Here is a 27,629-nt window from a genome sequence, read left to right on the forward strand (position 1 = left end):
TTTAAGCTTCCCAGATAGCATTGTCTATTTAGGTAAGAATGGCATTACACTTGATATGAGTAGATTGAGATGGTCAAGAGCCAAATCACATTACTTTGCAGTGGCTGGTTTACACTGGGCACAGCAATGAGAAATACTTTCATTTTTATTTATTGATGAAATGCCTATCCAGAGATCCTTAAATTGACTATCATTATTACTGTTTATTATATATTTGATTTATACTCAGCCTTCTCAAGAAAATTAAGACAGCTAACATAAAAAATACAAAACATAAAAGAAATTCATAATAATGCTAAAATAAATTAATCAAAAATTTAGTGGAAGAAATGTATCTAATAAGCATTGGACAATTTTCAAAACTAGTTCCATGAAAATACCAAAGCAGTTATACTAAATCAGGTTAAATCTAGACTGGATGAATAAAAAGCTGTGTGGAACTGAGAAGATTTGTATGCAAGCCTCTTTATAAAGAACACAGGGCCTCTTCAGTTGTGCTATGCCATCGTGGGCAACCACTATTGTTACCTGCAGATATGGAAATATGGGAACCTAAAAACTCTCAACATTAGGCAGATTCATGATTCTAATCTTGTACATCTGAATATTTAACAAACTGTATTAATTAGCTTCAAAATGTTTGCAGTTTTGGGAAATACCTGTTTTTCAAGCACTTATTTTTGATTGTACCTATTTTTCTTGATTTTTCAGTTTTGTATGTGATTCATACACGGTTTTATATTTGGATTTAGGTACAAACTTTTTCTACATAAGTTTTAAGTAGTACAAGTGATGCTTCTGGTATAATGAAGATGACCAAGAGCATATTAGTCACGTGAGACTTGCCTAGGAAAAATTAATAATAGATTATGCCTTTTTTAATTATCCAATTTTGGCAGTAGGTTTGGTTTAGTATTGCAAAGTTATATATGTATATTTAGGCATAATCCACAGCTAAAATAAACTATCATCTTGTTTTAATGAAGCCTAACACTGATATTTCTGGACAGGGAGTTTAAGATTTGTAAACTAAATGTAATTTGTCTCCATAGCTCTCTTTAAAAATGTATTTTGTGAAAAGCCAGATGATTTTCTGCTGATGACTTAAGACAAATGAACCTTAATAAGGTATTCTTCAGGAAAACCAAAGCCTTGTTTCTTTATAGCTTTCCTTTCCAGAGTACATTTGAATATAACTGGCTTTCCTTCTCTCTCTAGATTTCACAAATTTTTAATCTAAAGAAATTAAAATGTATGCCATAGTTTTGTCCCAATTTTCATTAATATGGTTTATAAAAAATATTTTTTAAAAAATATAAATCTGTAGCAGTGTCAATGTGTCACTTTGAAATCAGTCACCTTTAGGACTAAATGCAAGGGCTTTTTTCTTTATACACAACAGCATTTAGCAGCTACAAAATAAAAGCTGCAAATTTGCTGTAATACAATGAAAATATTCTCATTCGGTTGCTGCTGATTGCTAAAGCTACAATCATTCTTTCCAGAATGCATTATTTCTTAAAATTCTTGTATTTTGAAAGATGGCACAGCTCCAACATGGGGCCAATATAAGTTCTCTGTAAACTCTATATTGTATTATGTATAACTCAAACATTGTTCAGAATGGAACTAACTGCCTTAAAAGGAAAAACAGCATGTGGCTGTGACACAAACTAAACACTGTTATACAGAATCTGTTATTTAAAGTTGTAACTTCCTTTCTTATACTTATTAAGGAATTTTGTAATGTTTGCCATTGTACACTACTTATGTTATTAAAATTTGAAACAAAATGATTGTCAACTTTCTCTTATTTTGAAAGAACCTTGTTTGGCCCTTCAGAAGAACAGTCACATTGCATACTTTGCACTTTAATGAGTTTTTCTAAACTTTATATTGGAAAAAGACCTATTATAACTTTGGTACACTTATAGAAGCCTTTAAGGACCACCCTTTACACTTTTGGAGGGATTAGAGCCACAATGAGTGATGACATAAAGTAAGTGGTGCAACACCGCACATGATGAGAGCTGGGGTAATTTCTCTCTTGGGAAAGAGTGCTGGGTTTATCTATTTTATCATATTTATTATACCGGTAGTTACCTATCTCATATAGTGATTCTGAATGGTGTACACAATAAAATACAATACATTAAAACTATAATTAAAATTTTCAAAAATTTAAAAGGAAACGAGACAGGCAGCAAAGCATACAAAGTGCACAAAAAAGCGCATTTTACTAATCTTACAAATCATGAATGAATAAGTCATAAATTTCAGCACTAAATGTACTAAAAGGAGTAGAGAGCTATCCCTGTGATTTTCCAATGATGACTTCCATCCTAGAAAACCTTTCTGAATATAGGATATCATTATGCGTGTTAATACAAGTTCCAACCCAGTTACCCTATTGGTTTAAACTATTTGGTTTTCATCAAAATGCACAATTATGGGTTCATGTGCTGTGGACTTCAGAAATTTTAGGAAGTCATCTGGGTGCAGGCCCATAGTTGCTGCATTGGTCATTGGGTGAAAATAAATCCTATCATGACCTCCTTCCAGAAAGCTAGCATCCAAAACGAAGTTTACATTTCCCTGATCACAGAAAAGAGCTAAGGGGGTTGCACATCCTTGGCCAACTTTCAGCTTGTCCAACATGGCTGCTTCATCAGCAAAGCGCAGGTTCCCACTTCCAACACCCAGTTTCTTTGCCAAATCATTTAAATTGATTTGTCGATTATGCAGAACTGTCACCAGCCAAAAGCTTTTTTTCTTCTTGTCTTTAAGGAAAAGGTTTTTGCTGTGAGCTCCATTTAAGTGTCGTACATAAGGCATCATTTCTTCAACTGTAAACACCTGGAAGAGAGAAATGAAGTGTGACTTCCTTGAACTATTACCTGATACATGTTTTTCAAATTGCATTTAAACTGCACTCTGCAGCATTTCCTCTTATAAAGGCCAGTGAAATAAACAAGAATAATGCAACAATCCTGCGCATTTCAATTTGGTACTACTTGAGAAGGTCCACATAAATTCTAATCATGCAGCCCAGAATAAGCACATACATTATTGAACCCACCTTTTCAGTGCCAAAAATTATATTGCTGAAACTTGGCAGCAAACCAATGAACAAAGGGTGACTTTCAACAGAATAATTAGATTGGCTTACGTATCTAAAAAAAATATTTTAAGTTAAAATCCTTTCCCCTGCTCAGGTTAATATCCCACATAATTCACATGGTTTAACATGATATAGATTAATTCCAACCATTCAAAGGAAATCGGGAAGCCTCTGAACATATCCAAAATAATTTTCTTAGTACTTTAAATTCATCCCATTTATTATTTTAGTTATTATAACATTAAATGTTTATACTGAAAACCACCAGAAAAGAATATATTTGACTTATTTGGACAATCAACTAACATCACGGCTAAAGTTCCTCAGTGAGGCTAATCCTTCATATAGACCATAGCTTATAAACAAACTATATTATGTCTTAGTGTGCATCTTGTAACATCTTAAACCATGTTTATTATACTCTAGGACAACATGATCAGTGACACAGATATGGCAGCATGTTAACATGGTTTATAATTTAACGTGTAACGCAGATCTTCTGTACCAGGGCATAAAACTCGGCATGTTTTATCACTTCGCTGCCATCTAGTAATGCCACGCTGTCTAATGTGCAGATACAACTAACAAACCTGTAATTTTATACTTATTCCACAGAAGTACATTCCATTCACTCAGGTCGACTCGCTTCACGTGCATCGACTTGGTAGTAAAATTACTCTCCATTTTTGGAAAAAGTGATTTAAAAAAAAGATTGATCAGCCACGTCCCAGACGCAGCTGCCTTTCCCCGCACATCTGCTTCTCTAGTGCAGGGGTCTCCAACCTTGGCAACTTTAAGACTTGCGGACTTCAACTCTGGGAGTTGAAATCCACAAGTCTTAAAGTTGCCAAGGTTGGAGACCCCTGCTCTAGTGGCCCTTGGCGGAGCCCCTTCCCCAGAACGCTTCATTTCGCGGCTTCTTCACTCACTTCGGGATGTTCCACACTGAGTGCTTGGATGCCCAGGCCCTGCAAGTGAGCCTCCAGCGCCTCTCGAAGCCCCCTCACTGGAGGGGGAAGCGGCGGCTCGGCCATTGCAGCGTCTGCCCACCGTACCTGCTGCAAACCTTTCGAGAAGACTGAGCAGGAGGCGGAGACGTCTTTCTCTCGAGCAATGACAGCTTCCTTCTTATCCTAGCGCGGCCACACCGGCGACAGAAAAACAGGAAGCGGAAGATACGTCAAGGCCTGAAGCTCTGCCCGTCTGCCTGCAGCAGGGCAGCGCTTAGCCAACCTTGCTCGTTTTGAAAAAGCGGAACCCATGGAAAACTACCAGGAGATTCCAGGGATATAAATTAGACACCGTAGTAGAAAAACATTCTGGAAACAGGTATTCCATATTTTGCCAAAATCAGTATGTGAATTGTTTCTATGACATTAGCAGTGTGGACAGCTGTATTCTGGGAATAGCTTTGTATTGTGGGCAACAATGCATTTATTCAAAAATAACTCTTCAGTGATTTTACTGGGATTCCAGCAGGTTTCCTGGAAGCAAGCAGGGATTGGAACACTGGGATAGTTTTATCTTGTTCTTTAGCTTGCCCCTCCCCTTTCAATCAGTCAAATAAATAGGCCTTTCCTGATTAGTGTCCTTGTCATCTGTAGATCTCCAATTTTTATGATTTTGCATTTCAGAGTTGTGACCATATAGTTAGTGGAGACTGGTCTTAAAAGAAGCCATTTCTTAAAAAAAAAGAAAAAAGACAAGAAACAGTACCAACTTCACATATTACTTCTTCTTACAATCCATTTTTAAAATTAATCCATCTTCTCAAATTCAAATTTTCCCCCCCTTGTATATTCCTTCAAGTTTCATAAGTCCATTTCTTGAATTACAGTCCATCTTCTCGAACTCAAATTTTCATCACTTATATATTTCTGATTATGATGACATATTATATATGTCATCATAATCAGATTCTTCATTTTTGACTCACAAGTAACTTTTGTGACATTGTTTTAAAAAAGCTTACGTTTGGGGCCCTTAGGTTAGCAAACGTATCCCCATAAGCATTAGTTTAAGTGTTCTGTTTCAGAGTTGTATATGAATTCAACCAATGATTTGCAATTATTCAACTGATGCCTCACAGTCTGTTTCTCCAAAGTAAAATGCCATTGGTAATGTTTGCTTGGCTTGATGAGAATTGAAATTCAATATGTAAGGAAGACAGTACTAAGTGCCAGATTTCTCCTTTCAAAATGACCTTTTCTATTAACCTTCTATGTATATACTATCCCAATGGTACAAACCAAACCACCCTCATTGCATTTTTAAGCGAGTGAGTTGTCAAAACACGATTGATCAGTTTAGTTTCTGATTTTATGCATATGGGTTAATCATGCAATAAAAAATGTGAAAATAAAAATGTTTTATTTTAGAATAAAAATAGGCAATTTAATTTTTAAACAGAATACATTACTCAAACTCCACATGTCATTTGGAGTTTCCTTTGTTGCATCTTTGTACTACAATATTTCAGTATAAGCATACATTGGAATATTTGGAATTGCATCTATTTTGCATCTATACTTCATATAGAAATATTTATGATGCAATCCTAGGTCTACTTCTAGACAAGTATAAGTAGGATTGTGGTCTAAATTACTTTTACTATAAACCAACCAAACAGCAAATCAAATAATAGAAGTGATTTTAATCATCCAAAAAAATTATGAAGCTCAAATACAAGACATTTTTACTAAGAAGCTCACAGAACATAGTGAGATTCATTTCTGAATAAACATGATTTCATTTAGACTTAAATGGATATGTTTCAATACTTTTTATTTTGTTTGCCATTATAAAATATAATAGGTTCATTTGTATAAATTCTGTTAAAATGAATTCATGATTTTATACAGTTACCATTCTTTAAATGGAATTTGCATAAGAAAACCTATTTGGATGAGACCCTCTTAGAATGCTGTTACTTTTTGTGTGTGCAGCAGGAAGAGTTTGTTAAGAGCTATAAAATGTTCTAATCTTGGCCATTTAATGATAAACAGAATAAATTAGCATTCATTTTGAAGAAACATAGATATTAAGCTGAATGGCCTTAATTGTGGATTCACCCTTATTTGACACTGTCTGACTATATGGGTTGTAAAATGAATTGCATCTGAACTGAATAATGACAACAGCTATTTATAGTGTTTTATTAAATAAATCAATAATTTAATTTCATTATTAAACTTACAATAAGAGAAACACCCTTTATTGGATGGCTATTTTATCATTTAGAGGGCAATGTACATACAACAGTTCATTTAGTGAAAAAAAGTGACTTATGATCAATTTTCACACATGACCGTTGCAGCATCCCTATAGTCACATGATCAAAACTCAAACACTTGGCAACTGAGTCATATTTATGACAGTTGCAGTGTCGCAGGATCATGTAATCCCCTTTTGTGACCTTCTGACCAAGCAAAATTAATGGGGAAGCCAGATTCACTTAACAACCGTATTACTAACTTAACAGCTGCAGTGATTCACTTAACTGTGGCAAGAAAGTTCATAAATGGGGAAAAAACCCCACAAATCTCTTCCTTAGCAACAGAAATTTTGGACTCAACTGAAACTTCTATCAGATGCTGGAATGAATGATATTCCCCACCTCACTCTTCCCCCAATGTCTTATGCAGACAGAGCCCTATTTTGCTTCCTTGGCAAGGCAGAATAGAGTTTGGAAATGCAATCAACACTTCTTTGTGTCAGTATACTTTCCTGCCAACTCTCACAGTGGATAACAAACAGACTTCAGTGCTGCCATGAGGAAGACCCCAAGATACCCCTATTATTATCATCATGATCGTTATTCCACATCAATTCACTTAAGAATGCGGTTATGGACTGCACAAAGGAGAACTTGACTGTCTCCAGTCCTTTTCCAGCCCTAGAACCAATACTTTTATTATATCCAAGAAAATATACGATTTTTGGCAAATGTTTTAAGTCTTTTCTCCTTGTGGCAGATCAATCTAACAGTCTAAGTTCTAACAATAATATGTGCCCTGTTAGGCCAAATTTCAGATAGAAATATATATGTGAAAGACATCTGTTAAATACAATTTATGACTTTAAAAGAAGCAACTCACCACCACCACCACCACCACCAAGAACAAACTAAACCACTCTAATATTGTGCAAGAAATATTAGTCTGTAAATATGCAAGCCCAGCAGTTAAATATTAAAGTGTTGTTTAAAGAAATAATGAAGCTGGTTTAAACTGAAGTCATGCATTCCTAAATGCACATGTTGTCATCGGGAGTCAACCTCGAAACAAATGGGCTTACTCACTATTTATCCCGCTTAAGCCTACATTCAGAAGTATCTTCCGGCAATCTTTTGAAAAGTCTCTCATTGGGGTGGGGGCTGTCCTAATTTATACCTTTTCATTGGCAAAAAGGTATGCAATGGGGTCCCTTTAAAGCAGGGGTTTCCAACCTTGGCAACTTTAAGACTTGGGTCTTCAATTCCCAGAATTCAAAGCTGGTTGAGGAACTCTGGGAATTGAAGTCCACAAGTCTTAAAAGTGGCTAAGGTTGGCGACCTCTGCTTTAAACTACGAGCCAGTTTCAGCCCTTATCTGACCTGAGGGCAAACGAAAGTGATGGCTTTGGGAATTAATTCTGAGCGTGCGCGAAAACTCCACATGCTCAATTGCCTGGGCTGGGCGGGTTTGGGTTTATTTTGTTTCCTTCGCCCACCTTTTTAGCACTGCTGCTTTTTTTAATTTTTGCTGAACGGATTCATCTAGAAAAGCAGGTAGCCGAAGCAGTCACGGGTGAATAGCGGGACGCTAAAAGTCAGTGGCAGATATTAACGCTATGCTTATGGACCTTGCTTGCAAGAAGGAGGCGCGCTCAAACGGCTGGAAGCAGAGGAATGACTGGGGGGGCGTGCGCCATCTTCCGGCTGGGCGGTAGTAAAACGCTTTAAGAGGCGGAAGGTACCGTAGTTACCGTAAGTGAAATATTAAAAGAAAAAAGCCACAATGAAGGCTCGGCGGATTTGTCTGTCCTTTCAGCGTCTGGACATATGAAAAGAGTGGCTTTTTTTCAGAACTGCGCGTGCGCTTCCTGTGTTTCTCTAATATAGCTTGTTTCCCTTTCGCAGAAGGTTAGCTTTGTTGGTCTGTATCACCAAAAAGAGGGGAAATAATAGTAATTTTGGCACAAAGAGCCAGCTGTCCTAAGCTGATGCTGCTGGGTGGCATCTTTTTAGGGGATGCATTTTACCAACCACAGCAGTTTATAGGCATATTCCTTCATTGTTAAATTGCTAGGTTCCAGATTTGACAATTTACTGTTTTATTTAGAAGTCCCAAAGGTGCTTTTTCAGGAGGCAACTGGACTTTCTTGTTTTTTCTTTGTAGATGTTTCATTTTGCATCCAAGAAACTCCTTCAGCTCTGACAGGATAGTGGGGAATGGAAGGATTTATATTCCTTGCAGACAGCTGGTCATTTACATCCTTTTAGAGGGTTCTTGAAACACTTGGAGGTTGTTCTGTGTCTTTGGGATCACCTGAGTAGTGCTCCTGGTTCGTGTAGTCTGCAATTGTTCTCTGGAAATCCATTCCCACACCATTCGAAGGGTGTTCATCCCAAATTGTATAGCTAAAAGTTTGTAGAGATTCTCAGTCATCCAGGTCATGTTATCCCAAAGGTGCTTTTTTCAAGTTGAAGCACCTCTAAATGCTTCAACAACCCTCTAAAAAGTTGCACATGACCAGCTGTCTGCAACGAATATATATCCTTTATATTCCCCACTATTCTGTCAGAGCTGAAGAAGCTTCTTGGATGAGAAACGAAACATCTTCAAAGAAAAAACAGGAAAGTCCAGTTGCCTCCTGAAAAAGCACCTTTGGCACAACCATGACCTGAATGACTGAGAATCTCTACAGAGTTTTATTTAGAACCACACTAGATATAGGCTGCAAAAATTCTGATCGCCACAAACTGGCGGCATCAAGATACAGATTTGCACACTTTGCTACCAGCTACTGGTAGCCCTAATTTTATGATTAATGTAAACAAAATTGGTTATGGTCTCTGCATTTTTTAATACTGGCTTAACAGAAAAACTTTCATGGGTAATGCCAAAATTTTCTCTTCCAAATCATCGTGGAAGGAAGATACAGCAGCTCTATCTTCCTTTGCTTCAGGGATATCTCTTTTTAGACTGACCACTTGAAAGTTATTACATTCAAACTCTATTTTTTCCTTGGTTAGAGAGAGAAACATGAATTGGATACCGCCACTAGAGAATTTGGCCCGTTTATTTAGTGCTTGCAGGCAGCTGCACTCCCTGGCTTACCGAAAACAGTGGAAGTCTGTCCTGTCCTCTGTCTACCCCATGTGTTCCATTCAGCTGCACCCGCTGCTCTGGCATCCAGACACCACCTCACAATTCAGACTTTTGACTACTAAGGAGGTAATTAATAGTTACTTTATTCTTGCCTTGAAGGACTTTTGTGTGCCTGTAGCTAAGAAATAAAAGCCAATGTTGTTTTTAGAGATATGTAGTGGAGCTAAATATAAATACCATAAACGTTCCAAACAATTGCATGCATGCTTTTTGTCCAGCTGGCCTCCAAAAAGAAGAGCAACCTGTCCAAAATGCATCAGTGTGGAACAACCAATCAATTCCTTTCTTTACTTTTTATAAATGTTTTGAATTGTAGTTAAGAGGAAGAATTCTGAGTACACTTGATTCTGTGCCCCTTTCAAGCATTTGTATTCTATTCAGTCAATGTGATGATGGGGAGATTTTTGCATACTATTGCATGTGTCAACTTCCTGCGAGAATATGTGGGCTTCATTAGAAAAGTATTAAAAAGTTTTAATCGGGAATTTATTATTAAAGCTTCAATCAGCTTTAGTAATAAACAATTGGAGAAGAAGAGGGATTAGCACAGCTTCATTGTCATGAGCCCAGGCAAGCAACCTTAGCATTAGTGGGGAGACCAAAGGTTAAAATGTGGGTGAAAAGACACATCACATATATTTACACAGCTTTTCCCTCAGGAGTAGAGGATTTGTTTGTTTATTTTTAAACCTTATATGCCTATTTAGAACTTATATTACCAATTTCATTTGTTCCAGAATGACAGGAAATTATGCCATTTTTTAGCAGTTGTATTTAGATTGAATTTCAGGGGTCACAAACTTGATGAGAATCTAGATTTGTGAAGATCATGAGATTCATGAGAATCCAGCCCTTTAGTTAAAGGCTAAGTGCATTGTGGAAACTCAGAAAATGAATTGATCCAGTGACTAAATATATTGTTCTTAAACTTTGTTATAGAGGGAAAAAATGGGCAAAGTGAAATTGAAGTCTGTACAGATGAAAGCAAAGAAACAAGAGGTTGAGATAAAGCGTACAATGACCGTGGAGGAGCTTGCAAAAGTGATGCATAAGGATATAGGTGAGCCGGTTCTTTCAAATAATGCCTGGAAATAACAAAAGGAGCAATTCCTGATCTTCCCTTCAGCTGATTGATATTCTTTTGTTACAGCTTCATTTTTGAATCCCACATATTTAGTTTCAAAGGCAGGGATATATACTACACACAAAAAAAACCATAGAGCACTGGCAGTCCACAATTTTAGAAAAATCTCTGATTTCTTCCTTCTTCCAGGTCATAGTTTCTGATTTTTGTGTACAAACAGATCCACAAGGTCAGATTAACCGCTGCCCCTTCATTTCATTTTTGTATTTGCCTCTCATATTTTGTGGATTACTGCCTGAGAAACAGATCTGGCCTAGTGTGCTACCTGAGACTGTGCTCAGGCACAGAATTAAGTATATAATTTGTTCTAGTACTTCAATTGTTTCCCTTTAGTCTTTTTTCATTGCATAAAATATATTTTAACAATGTGATGGTAATGATAACAGCACTGAAATCTGACAAAGCATCGAAGTATTTGAGGACTGCACATCCTGTCTGGACACTGGAAATTACATGACAAAATTTTCCAATTAGTGCTATTATTAAGAAGGGCCTTCTTGGTGGTGGCTCCCTTTCCCTGGAACATCATTCCCCCAGAGATTAGAACAGCGTCCACCCTAATACTCTTCCGGAAGATGCTGAAGACCTGGTTCTGCCAGCAGGCCTGGGTAACCCAGAGTGGGATGGAGCCCATTAAATGGCTCATGTGATCTATCACTAGGTGGAGGGTGATTTTATTTTATTTTATTAATTTATTTTATTCTTTTTATTAGTTTTATTGTTTTAAATGAGGTTTTATATTCTGTAAGCTGCCCTGAGTCGCTGTGGGTAAATAAGTGGCAATATAAATTCAATAAATAATCAAACAAATAAATAAATATATCATAGGCCTCTTCCTTGGTTGGATCATTGCTCAATGAATGTTATGTTTTTATACTCAGATCATATATATGAAGCTCTGCTGAACACAGACATAGATTTAAATTCACTAGAACCAGATTCAGTCTTGGAAGTAAATTGGATCAAAGACATCATTAAAAAATCTGGCATGCAGTACAAATGGGCTGAGCTGAAAGAAGAAAAAGTAAAAGAAAACAAAGACGTGGTTAGAAGGTAACATCTATGCTTAAGTGGGTTTTTTTATTACTGGATTTAAGCATAGCTTGTATAATATATGTAATCCACTGTATGTGAAGTGCAAAAAATGATGGGCCCATGAAGACTGTGTTTTGTTACTGTTAATCAGAGTCTAAACCGAAGTCCAGTTTTTATCTATACATGTTGCTGTGCAAGCTATGATCTATAATGCAGTTAAATCCTTTAAAGGCAACATTCTATTCCACATATCCTATCACTAGGAAGCATGTGCAATGTACTGTTTCTCTCAAAGCCACAATTTAATTTTCAGATAAAAGTAAATCATGAAAATATTTATTGGAACTTTTAATTAGTAACATAAATTATATTTCTAATCTATATTTATTTGGATCTTATTAATCATGTTCACTGTGAAAGTATGTTCAGTATTGAATTATCTTGCATGAGACCTGCATCCTTTTAGCTATTTTATCACTCCATCTTCTTACCAGATGTATTCCTATTTCATGTATTTGTTTTGCAATTTCATCCCACAATGTATTTCTTTTATATTGATCACTCACTTTTCTATTCAATTCATTTTAATTTCATACCCATTTTTCACTCCATTCCCACTGCATTTAACTTGTTGTGTATCTCTGACATAGCCAATTCTTGTTTCTATACCACAGCAAACAAACATCTTTATATGCAGCCATTTAAACTTATTTAGGAAGCATTCTTTCCCCTTATCAGACCCTAATACTATTATAACATTTCTGCCATCTTAAAATTTCTCCATCAGTATCCCCATCTGCAGTAAACATTGTATCAAACTAGATAAATGCATCTTCTTATTCCTCCTTTTTGCCATTTATATATAATTTGCATTTGTTCACTCAATTTTCCTTGTTAGGTAAGTTTTTGATGTATCCATGTTTCCTATCCATATTTATACTATCTAATATTTTATCTGAACACATTTAATATCACCACAACCATTCTGTACACATTTATCCATAAATACATGAAATAACCACAGGACATCACACATTTTTTTGATCAATGATGAATGGTAAGTGTTTCATTTATTTTTAAATGTGCTTTTTCCTTCATATATTGTTCTTACTTTATTTAGTAGCCAAACTTCAGTTTCATATTTGCATAAAGTAAAACCTATTTACTTTATTAGTGGCCTGCCAAGAATCATAACTATACACATAAACTGCCTAACATCTGAAATTCCCAAATATTGTTCATATAATCTCTTACATATTTCAGTCAGGATTTTGCCAAACATTTTCCCAGGGACTCGTAACAAATTAATTATCCCTGTGTTTTTAGCATGCACTTTTTCTGCCTTTCTATTTGTATGCAACATGAAGCTACTTCTGTTTAGAGAGAAGGAAAACTGGAACTAAAGTACTACAATGACATCTTCAGTTCATATGAATAGAAAATAAATGGTAGCCCACAAGAATTTTTATCTGCCTTCTATTAATGTTAAACATTTTATTGCATTTTGATAAAAGAATTCATATAAGCTTTTAAGTATTAATAATCTTTAAAGCAGCTAAAAAGGATAATGTCAGGGTTCCAAGTAACACCCCCAACAAAAGACTTCCAGGACTGACAGATAGTATGTATGTATATATATACATATATAATATGTATATACATATTGCATGCATGCATGCATCTATTTGTTTATATCCCACCTTTATTATTTTTACAAAGGTGGCAAAACTATCAAACACACTTTCCTTCTCCTATTTTTTCCACCACAACAACCTGTGAGGTGGGTTGGTTGACACAGAGTAATTGGCCCAAAATCATCTAGCTGGCTTTCACAGTCTGGTATTTTAACCCATAGACCAAAGTGACTGTGCCCCCCCCCACTTCCTGGGAAATGCTGAAAGAAGGTGAACTATGAAATGAAATTTGAACTGATGATTTTATAAAACAAGCTAATTTATTTAGTGTTAAGAAGTGTTAAGAACTGATTGATCCTGTAGAAATTGCTGTAACAAAACAAGTTGCTCCTTGGAGAAGTGGTAAAACACCTTCTTTCCTTGCAAAAGGTCTTAAATGAGACATATTTCTCTGAATTCCTGGAAAATCATTTCCAGTGGTGACACTGCAGAGAGTTATTGTTCAATGGTCTAATTTGTTTGTACAACTTCTGAGTTATATTCCTGAGTTTAAATACAACTCATTACAGCAATTCTGGTCATAGTTTTATATAAGCAGTTGATCTGGAAACCCAAAATCTTTACTTAGGGCATGATTGCAACCCTCATGTGGGTTTCCCAGTACCCTGAAAGTGCAGCTCAAACTGCTGGTGGCAAAAAGGCAGCATTTTCTGACCATTTTTCATGGATAGGTGCAGTTAGAGGTGAGACTTTGCTTCCCAGAAGTTATCCAGAGGTTATGCATTAAAGTACCCTTTCAAACACCCCCCAAAATGCCCATGATTTTCAGTTTTCCTTCTTGTTGCCAATATGACATGTTGTTCACTGAAAAGTTAGGAGGCCAAACCTTCACGGGTTCCCTATTTATAATTTAGCCATTAAAAACATGTTTCCTTCTTAGGTAGAAAAACAACATCTTGAGGACATTCTAATTCTTCAAGCTGTTAGTTGTTACAAAAAGTTCAAATACAGAGATTGGGAAATTTAAGAGCTTTGTCAAGCATAGAATACAAAACATAAAAACGGCTTATTTCATTTAAAATTGAATGTGTTACTATTGATTGCAGGCCTCTTCAAAATCCAGCTTTATTAACACCCAGGCCTCCAGTTATTACTGTATTGGGCCATGTTGATCATGGAAAAACTACATTGCTTGATAGCCTGCGAAATACTAACGTGGCAGCAATGGAGGCAGGAAGTATAACACAGCATATTGGTGCCTTTCTTGGTATGATTTATTTGCGTATTATTCTTGGTTGTCTTTGGATGAAGGATAAAAAGTCTGTTGCTTTCCAAATGGTGGTGGACTTCATTTCCATTATTTCTCATTGATCATGTTGGTACAAGCAGATAAACATTACTGGTCCATTGTTTTTATTTTGTGAATCTAAAAATAACATAAATATTTTAAATCAGTACAACAGCATCTGGATTGTACTTTATAATGTTGTCAATTTCTCATCTGCAATAGTCATCATATCAAAATTGGATTACTATAAAATGATAATACAATTTTGATATAACATTGTAGTTTCTTGCTCAAGGTTACCTCATAAATTCATAGCAAGTAAAAGGAATGTAAGAAGATAATGTACTGAAAGTGAGCAAAATACAAGCTGGAAGGAGGGAAGATGTAGGGGTGAAATGCTACCAGTTTGGACAGGTTCAGTCGAACCGGTAGCAATGGCGGCAGATGGTTCGGAGACCTGGTAGCGGCAGCAGCACAAGGCTCCACCTACCCACCCTGTCATCATTACTTCCTGGTTTTAACCAGGAAGTAACCTGTTTTTTACCCTCTGCACGTGTGCAGAAGGGTTTGCGCATGCATAGAGCGTCGAAGCGCGCACATGATGCATGCATCCTTCCGAACTGGTAGGGAAGATAAGTAGATTTCACCCCTGGGAAGGTGGCATGTAGAAGAGAAAACAAAAATTTAAGGTGCAATGAGATTAGTTAGGCAAAACTAGAATTTGCCAGGCAAGAGAAGCCATTATTTTAATGTATCTCAATGACCTCCCAGGTCAACCAGTAACCTGTGAAATATCTGTTAATTCAGAAAGGCAAGACCGTTTAAAAGCTGGATCATATGTACAGTTCCTGAATTCTTTGCTTGCAATCAGCAATCAAGTGTTGTATAGGAGGTTTGTATTCCTATTCCTGTGTGTAGTACATTCTAATTCAGCTATCATGCCTGGGTGCTTTTTCCTAGCTTTATCTTAAAGCTAAATTCAGGCTTAACTACATGGAGGGTTACTGCCAAACCTAAGTGTGAAATCTGTCACCTCTCCTGTCCTTGGAGCAAAGTTGCCTCAACAACTCAAGTTTCAAGTCTTAGCTAAGTGATATGAAGTTTCTCAGTCTGGTCTTAACAGCAACTAAATACATGTTATCTTGTCTATTTTCTGATGTCAAAAAATTAATCCTAACTAGTTTCATTGCTGAATCAATTATAGATTATAAAGCAGGAGTCTCTCTAAATGGTGTATTGTACTTAGAGAGGTGCTTTGGACACCTATAATTTCCCACCTTGCTGATTGTTATATGAGAAAAATTGTATCCAACATAACTGGAGGATTCCACTTTGGCAAAAGTTAGCATATAATAGAGAAATGAAGATAAACTTATCCCAAGTAAAACATTGTTTTGTAGAAAGATTTAACAGCTGAACATGGACTATAGAAAAGTAACTGTAAATTTTGGCCAATTTCTCTGTTTAGAGTTTTACTTGTATGGGAAATTATTACAAATCTCATGGAAGCAGCTGTTCAGTGTGTTCTGTGAAAGTGATATGAGAAGCATTAAACTCTTGTTCAGAAGATACTGTATATTTCCATTGTTTTTGCAGTGCAGTTGCCTTCTGGGGAGAAGGCAACATTCTTGGATACTCCTGGCCATGCTGCCTTTTCAGCCATGAGGGCAAGAGGTACAAATATCACTGATATTGTTGTACTGGTGATAGCTGCCGATGATGGTGTGATGGAGCAAACCGTGGAATCCCTTCAACATGCTAAAAACGCTAATGGTATTCATGGATTTTGTTCTCATTTGGGGAGTTGACAGAGGAGATAAGCACTACTATTGACATATTACTGTTACTTAATATCTTACTAGTAGAAGATTTGTTAGTCATCTGGAACAAAGTACACATGAATCTGAAAGTTGTCCCTCCATATTTTTTTCTCTCTCAGTTCCAATTGTCGTTGCCATCAATAAGTGTGACAAACCCGAAGCTGATCCTGAAAAAGTAAAGAAACAACTGTTGGCTCATGATATTGTTTGTGAAGACTATGGAGGAGATGTTCAGGCTGTTCCTATTTCTGCATTAAAGGTAATGCAAATCAGTTTCAATGCCATCCCTGAGGTAAATCTGTATCACATTGTTTATTAGCAGTAAAAATTTGATTCTTCAAGAGTCACATGACATAACATTGGGTAGCATTTTTAGGAGAGGAAAACCTTCATCTGAACCTCTACTTTAGGACCCAGCTGTTTGAGAAAAGCAGTTCTTTCTCAGCACTGAACAGGAAAACTTACTAATGAGGAAAAAAAGGACTTTATTTTGCTATTCATTCCTAAGTATTGATCTTGGAAGATATGATAAAAGAGGCTATAGTCAGTCTCCAGCATATCCTAGATTTTAAGGCAATAGCTCTTAAGTAAATCTTCTATGCATACTGAATTACTTACAATGATTGTTAAGTCCTTCCTTTTCTGAATTACTTTTGACTTCTCTGATCTAGAACCATAACTTGATGAACTTAAAAGAGGCAATTGTAACTCTTGCTGAGGTGATGGAACTGAAGGCAGATAGCACAGGCCTCGTGGAAGGTATTATAATAGAGTCTCGCACAGATAAAGGAAAAGGGTGAGCATGCATCTTTTCATTCCATTTCATCTTTGGCTGGGAGCTGCTCTAAAATGTCCAATAATGCAATTAAATAACAATGAATATTAAATTAAAATTTAAAAACAGTCCTCTTGTAAATTAAATTAAATTTTCTTGATTTAAAACATGATTTTGCACAGAAGAGATTTCTTCTAGAAAACCTGTTTGCTTGGATTTAATATCTCCCGTAGCACTCCAATAATATGTCAGTGTGAAATTTGCCTTACTGAAACACTATTGCGATCAATTCCCATAGATTCCATCTATGTCATACACAATGGGCTCCCTGCTACCCCTGAATTAGGGATGGGGGAGATACGTTAATGAAAAAAATGAATGGAAAGATAGCCTGCAGCACAGTAAAGCAAAGCACCAGAATTCAGCATCATATTAATTGCCAAGAAAGCCTACCTGAGCTTCCTAAGCATTCATAGATTATTGAGCATTCTGATTATTGGCAAAATGTTTCTAACGATCGTTTGGGAAAAAATATATTATTCTGATCTGTTTTATAGATTTGTGTCAAAGTAGATTTTAAACTGAAAAAATTATACAGATATATTGACATAATAAAGCTCTATAAAGAGGCATAGACATTAAAACATACCATTAATTGTGAATATCAAATCAAATATCATTTTTCTTTTTACTTGCCTTCCACCTGATCCAGTCCAGTAACCACAGCCATTATCCAAAGAGGCTGTCTGAGAAAGGGCTGCATTTTGGTTGCTGGAGAAACCTGGGCCAAAGTGCGACTGATACTTGATGAGAATGGCAAAATTATGGAAAATGCTTCCCCTGGTTTGCCCACGGAGATAGTGGGGTGGAAGGAGGTCCCTGCAGCAGGGGACGAAATCCTTGAAGTTGAAACTGAGGTAAGTACATTTCTTGTTTTAGTATTCAGGTGTAATGTTCCTTTATTCCATGTTTATCTAAAGTTTCATCTAAGATGCACCAGAAAATGTTCTGCAGAAGTAAAATACTAGGGAGAAGGAACATGTTTTTTTCAACATATGGAAATAGTTTAATTCAAGCAGGAAAGACTTTTATCTACTCCATGTGGCACGTGCTCAAAACTGGACCAATATTTTAATACCTCTGCTGATGATTCATTTTGTTGAGAAACATAATATTGATTCATTTTAATCTCTGATTATTCACCAGTAGTAATGTCTTGGTTTGGATTAAAAAAAAAATCTGTAGTAGGGGGAAATGACATTTTAATGTTATTGTTATTGGAAGGTGCTGTTGAGTTTCAGTAAAGGTACCAATATGGTGTTTTTTCATTGTATGCTGTAGTACGCTGGTCAGAGTCATTTTCTATGAGATGGGTGGTAATATAAATTTGATAATTTTTTTTTTCAAATTAAAAGAGGGTCAACTAATTTGGGTATAGTCTATGGATATATTTAAATATATTTTGGGGATAAGCTAATAATATGTATGGAAAAAGATGCTTAAATTACAATATAGAAATTTTACACATATAAATTATAGTATAGAAATTTTAAGTTCTATATACAATATAGAATTCTATAAAAGTAATTTTCACAGTGCCGAAGATGGTAGTCAGGCACATTTGGATATTATTCAAATCAGTGGTGAAATTCAAATTTTTTTACTACCAGTTCTGTGGGTGTCACTTGGTGGCCATCTTGTGACCTGGTAGGTGTGCCAGGGGAAGGATGCTGCAAAATCTCCATTCCCTCCCCACTCCTGAGTGAAGGATATTGCAAAATCTCCACTCCCACCCCATCCTGGGACCAGCCAGAGGTGATATTTGCCAGTTCTCCGAACTACTCAATTTTTCCGCTACCAGTTCTCCAGAACCTGTCAGAACCTGCTGGATTTCACCCCTGATTCAAATGGTAGAAAATTAAAATGTAATTTTATGCTTTTATGAGAATTTGATATCTTGGAGTACAGGTAGACCTTGCTTATTGACGGCCTTGTTCAGTAATTGTTTGAAGTTACCACAGTGCTGAAAAAATAATATTATGATCAATGCCTACTTTTGTGAGCTTTGAAACATCACTCAGTCATATGATCACCATTAAGAGCCATGGTGGCACAGTGGTTAGAGTGTAATACTGCAAGCTAATTCTGCTGATCACCAACTGCCAGCAGTTTGGCAGATTGAATCTCACCAGGCTCAAGGTTGACTCAGCCTTCCATCTTTCCGAGGTAGGTAAAATGAGGACCCAGATTGTTGGGGGCAATATGCTGACTCTGTAAACCACTTAGAGAGAGCTGTAAAGCACTGTGAAGCGGTATATAAGTCTAAGTGCTATTGCTAAGTGCTATTGGTATTATAGTCAGTATGGGTGGTCATGTGCTTCACTTGATTTTTGCTCCCTTTGTAGAGCAGAGAGATTGTAGAGGAAGGAATTACAAAAGAGTAAGCAATCACACAATGGGGAATACATATTGAAAGGAATGTGGTGGCACTGGCATTCCTGGGAGCCATGAGCACACTATACAATAGCAATGATAGGAGCCAAGCTATTTTGGCAAATTAACTGGTTAATTACTTTTGTTCTGCCAAGCAAAGGGCACGTGAAGTTATTGAATGGAGAATCTATGTGAAACAGCAGGAAAAGATAAAGAAAGATCAAGAAATTATAGAAGAGAAGCAAAGGGCTCATCAGGAGGACTACAGGAAGAAGCGAGAGGGTCTCATGAATATGAGCTGGAGACAGAGAGTATATGTAATAAAGAAGAGCCAAAAGGACTCCATGACTAGGCAATCTGAAAAAATTATTCAGAGTGATAAAAACATGTTGCCTCTCATTATCAAAGGTATAATCACTTTTCCTCTTTATTTATCTTTGTGCTCAGCTCTACACTCTTGTTTGAGTTTTTAAACCTAAACCCCAGCATCCATCTAGGCCAGGGTTGTCAAACTCAAGGCCCAGGGGCCAGATCCTGCCTGCAAGATGCTTAGATCTGGCCTGTGGGGCTGCTCTGGAAACAGTGAAGGACCAGCCCTTGGGGCCTCTGCCAGCAAAAATGGAGCACAGGAGGGCTGCACAGAGTTCGTTTTTTGCTGGCAGAGGGTGTGGGAAGCCATTGTGGCTGAAAATGGGACCCGGGGGATATGCGCGGCCCACCCGAGCTCTGTTTTCATGAGCAGAGCGCTGCAGGAGGCTGTTGCAGCTGAAAATGGAGATCGGGAGGCCGTGTTAGCTGGAAGAGCACTTGGACTACCACAGGTGGCCCCGACATGAGTGACGTCAAGCTGTCCATGCCACCCTGATCATGCCCACCCTGGCCCTTGAGGTCAAACACAACCCTGATGCGGCCCTCAATGAAATCAAGTTTGACACCTCTGATCTAGGCCCACTGAAGGAGTCCAGACTATGGACTTTCAAACACAAATTTAACATTAAAAGCGGCTCCTCGGAAATATATGTATAATTGGATCAGAATTTAATGCCTTTGTTGCAGAATCCGCGCCCCCTGAATTGATAAGTTTTATTTTTTATCTTTTATTAGTTTTATTGTTTTTATATGAGGGTTTTATATTCTGTAAGCCACCTTGAGTCACCATGTGCAAATAGGCGGCAATATAAATTCCCTGAATAGAAATAAATAAATAAATAAGCACGCATTCCCAATACAATAGTATAGAGTTCCTTTGTTATGTGGCTTGCTTGAGTATGATTTTTCTTCTTTCCACTGAAATTAACTGGATTTCTTGTTTCACCAAGGTGATGTCGATGGCTCTGTAGAAACTATTTTGAATATTCTGAAAACCTATGATGCTGATGAAGAATGTATATTAGATGTGATTCATTGTGGAATTGGAGATATTAGTGAAAATGACATAAATCTAGCAGAATCGTTTAAAGGTAAGGAGTTGTGATCTGAGGTTATCTATTTGTTGGACTAATTAGAACTAATGGCTTGTTCTTTAGTTTAATTAAATAAATTAGGTAGTCAATCATAAATGCACAGAGTGGCTTACAATTACTATGTCCACTTGCCTATTCCTCCACCCCTTAAAATTTGGTGTCAATTTGATTGCAGTTATATACACATCTAATGTTACTTAAAAGATGGTATACAAGGCTCCTTTTCAGGAAACTGAAATAAACCTCCATATCCATTCTGAGAATTGCATAAGCTATTCATAGACAATTTTTATCTGTACAGGTCTGTGATGTGAAAATAGAGATTTATTTAATATCACATTTGAAATTGGCTGTCTTCAAAGTTTTGTGTATTTTCTGCAACTTCATAATTTATAAATTCAGTGTATAAATAAAGCAAAATGTCTAACTATAAGGACTGTGGAAGTAACCTGGAAAGAATATATGATCCCTCACACTTAACATTATGGAAGTTTAACTAAAAAATGTACCTGAAAAAACAAATGAACAATGGACAGTTTGGATTGATTGATTGATCGATTGATCACGTGCCATCAGGTCAATGGTGACTCTTAGTGGCCACATAGATTTTCTGCAGGAATATTGTTCCTAGCCTGTTCTTTCAGATCTTCCAATATAGCACTTCTTTAATTAAGGCAATTTATTTTGTCAATGTTTGTCTTCTTCCTTACTTTCCTTCCACCTATCCCAACATTCTAGACTTCTCCAGAAATTTAGGTCTTGCATAATGCGTCCAAAGTAAGATAATTTGAACTTAATTATTTGTGCCTCAAGTGAGAACTTTGGGTTGTTTTATATCAATTTGTTCTTTTTCTTGGCCGTCCATAGTATTTTCAGAAGTCTTCTCCAATATCAAAGTTTAAAAATATCAGTACTCTGTCTTGTTTCTTCAAAGTCCAATTTTCAGTGCCACAGTGCCGCAGCTTACATGATTCTGACCCTTGTAGGTATAGAAACATCTCAGTGTCTGAATATTTTTTCTAAGGCCTTCATGGCTACAGTACCAAGTGCTAATCGAAGCATATTTCTTAACTGTGGTCCTTGATCCATGATTTCAATAAGTTCATTGTCATTTGTAAAGCTGCTTGCTAAAACTGTTGCCATTAGTTTGGCCTTGTAGTTCATGCTAGTCCCATTTTTACTGTCTGCTTAACTTTAATTACTAGAATTTCCAATGCTGTGAACATCCAATTATCAGACTAATATTATCAGCATAGCAGAAATGGTTTTATTTCTCTCTCTTTAAATTGAACTCATCTTCCAATCCAGCTTCTCCCCTCTCTGTACAGGTAGAGAGCTCGCTTGACTATTGAGATCTTTGAAAGTTACCGTATATACTCGAGTATAAGCCGAGTTTTTCAGCACGTTTTTTGTGCTGAAAAGCGGCCCCCTCGGCTTATACTCGAGTCTACGTCTCGATGTACTTTTAAAAGATACTGTATTTTTGATAGATGTCCAGCAGGGGGCGCTGCTTCTAAAGCTAAGGTTTCCATAACCGTGGCCGCGGTTATGGAAACCTTTGCAGTGATGTGCTGATTTGTTTTTCGTTCAAATAAATATTCATGTTATTTTACTTGGCTCTATCTTTATTTTTTACATTGACCAGTAGCTGCCTCATTTCCCACCCTAGGCTTATACTCGAGTCAATAGTTTTTCCCAGTTTTTTGTGGTAAAATTAGGTACCTCGGCTTATATTCGGGTCGGCTTATACTCGAGTATATACGGGTAAGTAATCCAGCAGGGCAGGATGGGGGCGGGGGGGCGGCGGGGGAAAGAATGTGATATCTCAATGGGTCAGGAGACCTTGGATGGTTGGAAGCACTAGGCCCCTCATAATCTTCTCCACCCTGAGATACCTCATATGCACTTAATGACCTGTGAATTCAATTAGTGAATGCATTGGGTAAAACAGGAAGGGATTATGTTCATTTAATGCGATCCTATTAATGAATCCTCAGGTTATGAATGTAATTGGCAGGTTCTATTACATTTGTAACTCGAGGATTACCCGTATACATATTTCATCTTTAGGTTGAATAAAGGGAGAAAAGGGAGAATATATATTTGCTAAATTCTGTCTATATTCTGGCTTTCTGACCTGTACTGTATATAGATATTGCATGAGAATAATGAGATGTTCTGGGATTCTGTTTTCCTATGCACATCCCACACCTTGACACAATCAGTGAAATCGGAGTCCCTTCTGAGTCAAGGAAGAACATACTTTTTTGTTTGTATTCCTTGGCTTTCTTAATTATCCAGTGTTAATTAGCAATAAGGATTATGCTCCTTGACTGTTTCTAAAGCCAGTTTCTATCTCTAGCATCTCCTGTTCCATTTAAGGCTCTAATCTTCATTGGATGATGAATTTATGTACTTCCCCAATTGTCTAAAATGCCAGAACTATTGCAGTTTTAATTCATTTCCATGAAATTTGACTGGTTACATATTAATCAGAAATAAATTTGAAATAAACCAGTCAGTTATAAATAAGATCTATTTCAAACTTTGGGATGTTGAACTTTCCAAAGTTTATTTTAACCATGAGCTCTAATTAATATCTGTTATTTTCTTAGCTGCCAAGAAATTGGAAATGTATAAATCCAATTTTTCAGTGCAAATATTCAGGCTTACTGCTCAAGTTCGATTTTTGCTGCTTTGAGGCTTACTAGGGTGAATGAATCGTACAGTATTAATCCACCAAATTCTTCCTTTTTCAACAAAACAGTTAAGCATATTATTTTATTATTATTATTATTATTTATTGAATTTTTATACCGCCCTTCTCCCGAAGGACTCAGGGCGGTGTACAGCCGGAGATAAAATACAAAATATGTACAATTAAAACAAATTAAAACATATCAAAATTACAAAAACGGCTAATAATTAAAATTAAATTTAAAATATTTAAGAATATTAATAAAACCCCAATTTAAAATCAAACTATTATGCCAGTCCCGCTTGAATAAATGTATGTTTTTAGCTCACGACGGAAGGTCCGAAGATCAGGCACTTGACGTAGGCCAGGGGGGAGTTCATTCCAGAGCGTCGATGCTCCCACAGAGAAGGCCCTACTCTTGAAGTGCACCCGAAAGACCACAGGAAACCAGTGCAGACTACGGAGCAGTGGTGTTATGTGGGAGCCACGAGCAGCTCCCATTACTACTCGCGCAGCCGCATTCTGGACTAACTGCAGCCTCCGGGTGCACCTCAAAGGCAGCCCCATGTAGAGAGCATTGCAGTAATCCAACCGAGACGTAACCAGAGCGTGAGTGACTGTGCATAAGGCATCCCGGTCAAGGAAGGAACGCAACTGGCGGACCAAGCGAACTTGGTAAAAGGCCCTCCTGGAGACGGCCGCCAGATGTTCATCAAAGGACAGCTGTCCATCCAGGAGGACGCCCAAGTTGCGAACCACCTCCTTTGGGGCCACTAACTCGCGGATGCAGCTGACTGTATCGGGGTGCCGGCATCCACAGCCACTCCGTCTTGGAGGGATTGAGCTTGAGTCTGTTTCTCCCCATCCAGACCCGTACGGCTTCCAGGCACCGGGACAGCACTTCGACCGCTTCGTTGGGGTGGTCCGGGGTGGAAAAGTACAGCTGAGTATCATCAGCGTACAGATGATAACTCACCCCGAAACCACTGATGACCTCACCCAGCGGCTTTATATAGATGTTGAACAGGGTAGGCGAGAGAATCGACCCCTGAGGCACCCCACAAGTGAGGCGCCTCGCGGACGACCTCTGCCCCCCTGTCAACACCGTCTGCGACCGGTCAGAGAGATAGGAGGAGAACCACCGATAAACGGTGCCTCCCACTCCCAATCCCTCCAACCGGCGCAGCAAGATACCATGGTCGATGGTATCAAAAGCCGCTGAGAGATCTAATAGGACCAAGGCAGAGGAACAACCCCTGTCCCTGGCCCTCCAGAGGTCATCCACCAACGCGACCAAAGCTGTCTCCGTGCTGTAACCGGGTCGGAAGCCGGACTGGAACGGGTCTAGATATTGGCACAATGCACAATGTGTGAACCAAGTCTTAGGCTACAGCGCTTGGTAAAATCCCAGAACCTGTCAATAAATCTTTCAGCAACTGAAGCATATTTCCCACTCTTAAAAAAATGTAAATTGTGTAAAGGTAAAGGTTCCCCTCGCACATATGTGCTAGTCGTTCCCAACTCTAGGGGGCGGTGCTCATCTCCGTTTCAAAGCCGAAGAGCCAGCGCTGTCCGAAGACATCTCCGCGGTCATGTGGCCGGCATGACTCAATGCCAAAGGCGCACGGAACGCTGTTACCTTCCCACCAAAGGTGATTCCTATTTTTTCTACTTGCATTTTTTACGTGCTTTCAAACTGCTAGGTTGGCAGAAGCTGGGACAAGTAACTGAGAGCTCACCCCTTTACACAGCGCTAGGGATTTGAACCGCTGAACTGCAGACCTTTCGATCAACAACCTCAGCATCTTAGCCACTAAGCCACCTTCTGTAAATTGTGTAGTTTGAAAGAATATACAAACAGGCATAAGGAAATTTGCTTGGATTTTAAAGTTTAGCTTTCGGAGGTAAAAACTTTTCTTGCGCCTTTGTCTTGGAGTACTTGGTACATTCTGAAGTTAATAAAAGACAAGCGACAGTACTTCATATTTGTTCTCTTATTCATTTGACAGGTATCATCTATGGGTTCAATGTAAAAGCACATAAATCTATTCAGCAGATGGCTGCTAAAAAGAAAGTAAAGGTGAAAATGCACAATATCATCTACCGGCTTGTGGAGGATTTACAGGAAGAGCTCAGCAACACTTTGCCTCTTGCTATAGAGGAGGATGTGATAGGTATCTCAAATATTCCAGAAGTGAGCTTCTGGAAGTTTAGTTGATAACTGGGAGGAGACAGAAATCTGGGCTTCATAAACTTTGTTGTACTAGTAGCTTCTAGTTTTGTCTACTACTTGAAGAATTCAAACTTAGGCTGCCTTCTAGGATCAGGAGTTATCACAGGTTGAATACCACTAGAGTATAGATTATTTTCGAAAGAAATAAAAAATTAAGGTTATTCTTGATTACTGCACTAGAGGAAATATGGTAAATCACAGAAAGTTGCAATGTTTATTTTTAAAAATACAATTGTTCTAGATCTACTGCGGAGAAAAAAATAATCAAGCTGCATTTCAATAGTTGAAGTCTAGCAGCAGGTAATTTTCTGTTCCCAGATTTTTAAAAAATTCTATAGTACTTTTCCTTGAAAAACAAAATGTGCAAACCAATGAAAGTTTTGCTGTGATATAACTAAAAAGTAAAATTGGGGGTGGTAGCAGATTTTAACACAAGAGGCCAAGTGAGCTATGTTTATGTGGATTTTGAAAGTCTACATTTTAACCATGATTCTCATGTTCCCCTTATTTCAGGAGAAGCTGCCATTTTAGCCACCTTTGAGGTTGATGTAGGAAAACATAAAGTTCCAGTGGCTGGCTGCAGAGTACAGAAAGGACAACTAAACAAAAAAATGAATTTTAAACTAATTCGCAATGGAGAATGTATTTGGACAGGTGGGTAAAGTGCATATCTAACTAGGTAGCTATGTTTGTTACTCAGATTCTACTTTGTTGAAATGTTTTTTTTTAATTTGTTGAAGGTGTTGCTTCTGATTAATATTTCTGCTACATTTCCTTCATACACTTGGATTGTTTGTACAGCTCTGTATGAATGCTATGTATAAAGAACCATTCTTATAGCATTACCAGTTCCCAATTTACTGACATTTCTAATAAATTATGCACTATTACTTATTGAAATTTTACTCATTTGTTTGATTTAGGATACTTATCGTCTCTGAAGCACCATAAGGAAGATATTGCTATCGCAAAGACTGGCATGGATTGTGGACTTAGTTTGAATAATAATCTGAAGTTTGAAGTTGGAGATGAAATTGTTTGTTTCAGCCCAAAGGAAGTAAAGCAGAAAATTTCTTGGAACCCAGGATTTTAAATCAGGCTGACTAAAATATGGAAGGCAAGAAAACTTGAATCTTCATTATCAGACTATAGAATCTTTGGGATAGTGTCTTACATTATACAATTAACAGGAACGTATTTTCGACTTCTACTGTTTCTAATGTAAAATTGGCTACAGAAAATAGAAAAGTCTGCCCTTTCAGGAAATGTATATATGTTATGAAATAACATCTTAAAACCTAAGTGTTCACTACAAGGAAAACCAAAACATTAAATTTGTTAACTGCAATTGTTGTTTCAATCATTATTAAAATGTTTAGATGAAGTTTTGCTATCAAAATTCTACATTTCTTATAGCGCTCAAACCAACAGCTATTGGATCAAACACCTTTGTATGTTTAAATTACAGAACCTACCATACACAAACCATTCTTCAATGGTTTGAAACATGAGAGTGACTGTCATCTCTCACACTATAATGTTCAACATAATTTTCCAACTTTGAGCTGCAAACTGCTTTTGCGGGCCAATCAGCCCTACATTAAAATTAGAATT

The 27,629-nt window shown here is 37.3% G+C and overlaps 2 protein-coding genes across 4 annotated transcripts; one reads left to right on the forward strand and one right to left on the reverse strand.

Annotated features, from left to right (window-relative positions):
• Window positions 1-2,213: 2,213 nt before the first annotated feature.
• LOC131189088 (prolyl-tRNA synthetase associated domain-containing protein 1-like) lies at window positions 2,214-4,251 on the reverse strand. 2 transcript variants are annotated; one of them, XM_058164919.1, is made up of 2 exons: window positions 4,051-4,251; window positions 2,214-2,856 (listed from the first exon to the last, which is right to left on the reverse strand). In XM_058164919.1, the coding sequence occupies exons 1-2, from the start codon at window positions 4,153-4,155 to the stop codon at window positions 2,416-2,418; spliced, it is 546 nt and encodes a 181-aa protein (XP_058020902.1). In that variant the 5' UTR covers window positions 4,156-4,251; the 3' UTR covers window positions 2,214-2,415. The 2 variants fall into 2 exon arrangements, with proteins under 2 accessions (XP_058020902.1, XP_058020903.1); XM_058164920.1 differs by lacking the exon at window positions 4,051-4,251 and adding an exon at window positions 3,712-3,909.
• Window positions 4,252-4,315: 64 nt separating this feature from the next.
• On the forward strand, window positions 4,316-27,386 carry MTIF2 (mitochondrial translational initiation factor 2). 2 transcript variants are annotated; one of them, XM_058164921.1, is made up of 14 exons: window positions 4,316-4,450; window positions 9,357-9,558; window positions 10,432-10,552; window positions 11,518-11,689; window positions 14,412-14,572; window positions 16,190-16,366; window positions 16,533-16,672; window positions 17,085-17,209; window positions 17,901-18,105; window positions 19,777-20,029; window positions 20,941-21,081; window positions 25,792-25,956; window positions 26,529-26,669; window positions 26,939-27,386. In XM_058164921.1, exons 2-14 carry the CDS (start codon window positions 9,367-9,369, stop codon window positions 27,106-27,108), a joined length of 2,163 nt encoding a protein of 720 aa, XP_058020904.1. In that variant the 5' UTR covers window positions 4,316-4,450; window positions 9,357-9,366; the 3' UTR covers window positions 27,109-27,386. The 2 variants fall into 2 exon arrangements, with proteins under 2 accessions (XP_058020904.1, XP_058020905.1); XM_058164922.1 differs by lacking the exon at window positions 4,316-4,450 and adding an exon at window positions 7,825-8,087.
• The last annotated feature ends 243 nt before the right edge of the window (window positions 27,387-27,629 follow it).

This window comes from Ahaetulla prasina, chromosome 1 (assembly GCF_028640845.1).
Source record: "Ahaetulla prasina isolate Xishuangbanna chromosome 1, ASM2864084v1, whole genome shotgun sequence".
Classification (NCBI taxonomy): domain Eukaryota; kingdom Metazoa; phylum Chordata; class Lepidosauria; order Squamata; family Colubridae; genus Ahaetulla; species Ahaetulla prasina.

Bases quoted from the DNA above. Each gene is read 5' to 3' on its own strand.
- MTIF2 (XM_058164921.1), top strand. From the start codon at position 9,367: ATGAATTGGATACCGCCACTAGAGAATTTGGCCCGTTTATTTAGTGCT. The intron at 11,690-14,411 runs GTAACATCTATG...TATTGATTGCAG, and splicing joins AACAAAGACGTGGTTAGAAG to GCCTCTTCAAAATCCAGCTT. The intron at 21,082-25,791 runs GTAAGGAGTTGT...TTCATTTGACAG, and splicing joins TCTAGCAGAATCGTTTAAAG to GTATCATCTATGGGTTCAAT.
- LOC131189088 (XM_058164919.1), bottom strand. From the start codon at position 4,155: ATGGCCGAGCCGCCGCTTCCCCCTCCAGTGAGGGGGCTTCGAGAGGCG. The intron at 2,857-4,050 runs GTGAGTGAAGAA...TCTCTCTTCCAG, and splicing joins TCAGTGTGGAACATCCCGAA to GTGTTTACAGTTGAAGAAAT.